Source organism: Henckelia pumila, chromosome 3, assembly GCF_033568475.1.
Source record: "Henckelia pumila isolate YLH828 chromosome 3, ASM3356847v2, whole genome shotgun sequence".
Taxonomy (NCBI): domain Eukaryota; kingdom Viridiplantae; phylum Streptophyta; class Magnoliopsida; order Lamiales; family Gesneriaceae; genus Henckelia; species Henckelia pumila.
The window spans coordinates 153,013,331-153,017,482 of NC_133122.1; the positions used below are offsets into that span (position 1 = coordinate 153,013,331).

A 4,152-nucleotide genomic window follows, 5' to 3' on the forward strand; every position below is an offset into this window, starting at 1 on the left:
TGTTAGCCTATGATGAGGTAGTTGAAAAATAATGAATTTTTGAAAAAATTTACTCTTGATTGGAAATGAGAAACCGGAGGTTGTTTGTTGAATATTCTTAAGCACACATGTTTAACCAGTGAAGTGTAGTGATGTATTAGATATTGTGGATGTCTGTTGGACCATTGCATGACAATAGGTGTTTTTGAAACTTGATAGTGTTTGAATCTTGATGATTTCTTTGATATGGCATAAACGATCTTGGGCGCACCTAGAAAAAAAAAAGAATAAATTTTACAACTCCATCCGGGCCTGAAAAGGATTGAAATCCTAATCCTAAAAGATCAAATTCAAGGCTAAGTATGCGGATAAAATGGGTTTGATGCTCCATCCGGGCTATAGACGAGGGGATCGAAATTCTAATCCTGTCTTAGTTATAGCTAAGTATGCGGGTAATTATTGGGGCTAAAGCAATACCGGGTGCAAAATCCGGAGGTGCGTAATTATTCTCAAGGAAGTTGTGTTGTGTTGAAGGATTGTTGGGAGGAGAGTTCTTGATGGTGAGGCTTGCACTGAATTGTTATAGGTCGGCGAACAGTCTTGAAACTTTGTTCTTTTGAAGTTGCATGTAACTGGGGTAACATGGCACACACACACGTTCGCATTCGACTGAAGGTGTATCATTGATTATTGAGAGTCGCTATGAACTTATTTTTAGATGAAAGTGGTTTTCTCTGAGGCTATGATATGAGTGATTCGTCCTTGCTTATGTGTTTGTTGTTGTTTCATTTTGTTTTTGCATGACTTGCTTGAGGGCGAGCAAGGATTAAGTGTGGGGGTATTTGATGGGCATGTTTGTGTTGCATATTTTAATATCATTGTGTTGTTATTTTGCATGCGTTTATGTGTTTTAATTAAGCATTGTGTTCATATTTTATACATCGTGTCTACATTACACGCTCCCGTGTTTATTGTATAGGACGTAGCGTTTTGTCGAGGAAAAGATGGAAAAGCTATTGCGCGAGAATGAATTACGGAGCAGCAATGATCAGAAAATCATATTTAATTTTATAGAAGTCCAAATCCGATCTTCACAGTTTAGAATAAAGTTCAAGATATTTTAAAGCAGCTGTCCAAATTTCAGCTCAATCCGACGGCTAGATCTCCGGATATGAATTTTGCAAAATCGCTGCTCGCTGGGAGAAAAGTTGCTCGCTCGATCCGCAACATGTTGTGGATCGAGCGGCCAAAAAAATATGAAAACAGTAGGTTCGGAAAAGTTGCTCGCTCGATCCGCAACATCTTGCCGATCGAGCGAGAGGTGCTGTTCGGGAAAAAATCTGTAATTTAGGAATTTTTATTATTAAGGACTCTAGCCTTAATTAAAAGATATATCTCGAATTTTAGAGTCATATATTCATGGGGAAGATATAGGAGACGCAGAGGAGGCTCAAGAACCATCTTGGCGGCTAGGTTTTATCTTTCTTTTTCTTAATTAGATTTTAATTCTTCTTGTTTTTATTCTTGGTTGAGGAAGACGAACCCTTGAATTTATTTATCTTGTGAGATTTAGATTTTCATTGTTTGATTTTTATCGAGTATCAAGAGTTGTTCTGGTTTATTTCATGCTTGTGTGTTTGATTATTAGATTGATCACCTGATAATTCTTTCGTACAATCTACCGCTAAATTAGAATTCAAATCCGTAATTGTTTGAATAAACTAATTTGCGAAGCAACTACGTGTGATAATTTATGCTGTTGAATTTATTACTTCGTAGGATCAATTATTGACTAGGCTAAATACAACCGCTGGTGTTTGTGTTGTCTAGATTTGTCAGTTTTATTAGTTTGAATGATACCATGGATTTAAATCTAGATTGCTGTTATCGGGTTAATTCATTGGTAAGGGTTAATTTTGAATGCTGTTTTCTAATTAACTAAAATTACGGTGAAACAGGAATTGAGTTTCCAATGATGAATATTCGATGTGAATTAATTATTTTTAGAGAATCGATGATCGAGTGAATGATTTCAAGGGTGTAGTCGACCGATACCAAGTCTCGTTATTTTATTGATTTTCTTATTTTAATTCTTGCATAGTAGTTAATTCTAAAATTCCCAAATCTCCTTTTATTTATTTCAAGTATTTTTAAGAACACAAATAAATTTCACTTTTCTCGTGGGAACGATCCCTACTCTCGCTACTACATGTTATTTAGTTAATCTGAGTTGGGTTAATTTGGGCACGACACGACTAAGCGTTACCAGAACTCTAGAGAGAATGTTGAGACGGTGAACCATAATGTCCGGGCTGACCCCCGTGAGCTCCTATGAAGACCAGGAAAAGACATCCTGATTCTTCCTTAGACAATCCACCAGATTTTGCCTCACATGCGGACTATGGTCAGCAGCTAACTTCACAACTTGAGCTCCGGAGCTCAGCTCTACCTTTTCATGGCCTTCTTCAGACATCAGGAACACATCTTGATCAAGCGTCCTCAGCGCTTGACCTGTTGAAACCATCCCCACTTCTCTTTGACTTCTCTTCGCATTAATTTTTACCTCATTTACATAGCACAACCGAGCTGACTTTTGATCACCCCAAACGACTCAAACTTCACTTCCACTCAGGAACTTCAACTTCTGGTGGTAAGTGGATGCTACAGCTCGGAAATCGCTCAAGGCAGGATGACCCAAAATTCAATTGAAAGATGACGGTGCATCAACTACCGTGAAGTAAGCGATTTTGGTGACTCGTTTCTCTCCGATTCCAAGAGACAATGGGAGAACTATTTGACCCAAGGGTTGCAAAGCATGACCAATGAACCCATATAGTGCCGTAGTAATAGGGTCCAACTCGAAACCTTCTAACTTCATCTGATCCAAGGTTTCTTTGAAGATAATTTTTACCGAGCTTCCTGTTTCCACGAAGATACGGTCCACGTCATAATTGGAAATAGTTAGGGTGACCAACAAAGGATCATTGTGAGGTATCGCCACATCTTTCAAGTCTTCTCTTCCAAAACTGATATTCGGGTCAGCCAAATAATTGGGTTTAGGATTTACTTCAAAATTCTCCAACCTACATCCATGAGCCTTACGAGCCCTTCCTGAATCCTCATCTGTAGTCCCTCCTAAAATTATATGGATAATGCCCTTATGGGGGTGGTTTGCTATCTGCCCGACCCTATCTCCTTGACCATTTTGAGGATCTCTTCCCCAATGGTCGGGTTGGTTCCCTCGAAATTCATGCCTCTGATTCCTCCACTAGGGAGCTCGGCCTTGGCGAGGAGGGTTTGCTCGCCTAGTAAGCTCAGCCCTGATTTTGGGATCCTCATTAATGATCCTCTGCACCTCCTCACCTAACCTCTGAAAATCATTATTGAAATGCCCATACTCCTGATGAAAGTCGCAGAACTTATAAGATGGAGGTAATCACAGACCCCTATCAGCATTTTGGGGTCTCTCAAGTACTTGTCTCTCCTCACATATTTGCATTGCTTTCTCCAGACTTACAGAAAGAGGAATGTAACGGTAAGGTCCCTTATCCCTGATCGGCTCCTCTGCAGCCCTCTTCTTCCCTAATTCCACTCTTCCTTCTGGCTTTATTCCAGACTTGTTGCTTGATTTGCTTTCGAAGGGTCCTTCCAACTTTCTCTGCCTCTGTGAATCCTCTAAGTTTACATATTTCTCAGCTCGGCTGAGGAGCTCATCAAAAGTTACAGGAGGCTTTTTAACCAAAGACTTAAAAAACTCTCCTCATCTTAATCCTTGGGTGAAAGAGTTCACCAAAGTGTCAGCAGTTGCAGAGGTACCTCCAGTGATGCTGTATTGAAACGTTGGATGTATTCCCTCAGGGGTTCCACCTCGGATTGCTTTAAATTAAACAAACTAAGAGAAGTCTTCAAGTATCTCTCACTACTTGCAAACTGATGCACAAAAGCTAAGCTGGAATCATTGAAGCTCCGAATGCTGCCGGGCTGCAAGATATTAAACCATTGCTGAGCCGACCTCACCAAGGTGGTGAGGAAAACTCGACATTTGATTGCATCCGAATACCTGTGCAATAAGGCCAAATTTTTTAACCTCCCCAAGTGTTCTTCTGGATCTGAGCTCCCATCATATTCCCCTACTGTGGGCTGCTTGAAATTTTCAAGGAGCTCCTCGTCTAG

At 40.1% G+C, this 4,152-nt stretch overlaps 1 protein-coding gene across 1 annotated transcript; it reads right to left on the reverse strand.

The window, feature by feature from the left end:
* Window positions 1-2,680: 2,680 nt before the first annotated feature.
* On the reverse strand, window positions 2,681-3,318 carry LOC140889760 (uncharacterized). Its single transcript, XM_073297486.1, has 2 exons — window positions 3,234-3,318; window positions 2,681-3,114 (listed from the first exon to the last, which is right to left on the reverse strand). Exons 1-2 carry the CDS (start codon window positions 3,316-3,318, stop codon window positions 2,681-2,683), a joined length of 519 nt encoding a protein of 172 aa, XP_073153587.1.
* Between the last annotated feature and the right edge of the window lie 834 nt (window positions 3,319-4,152).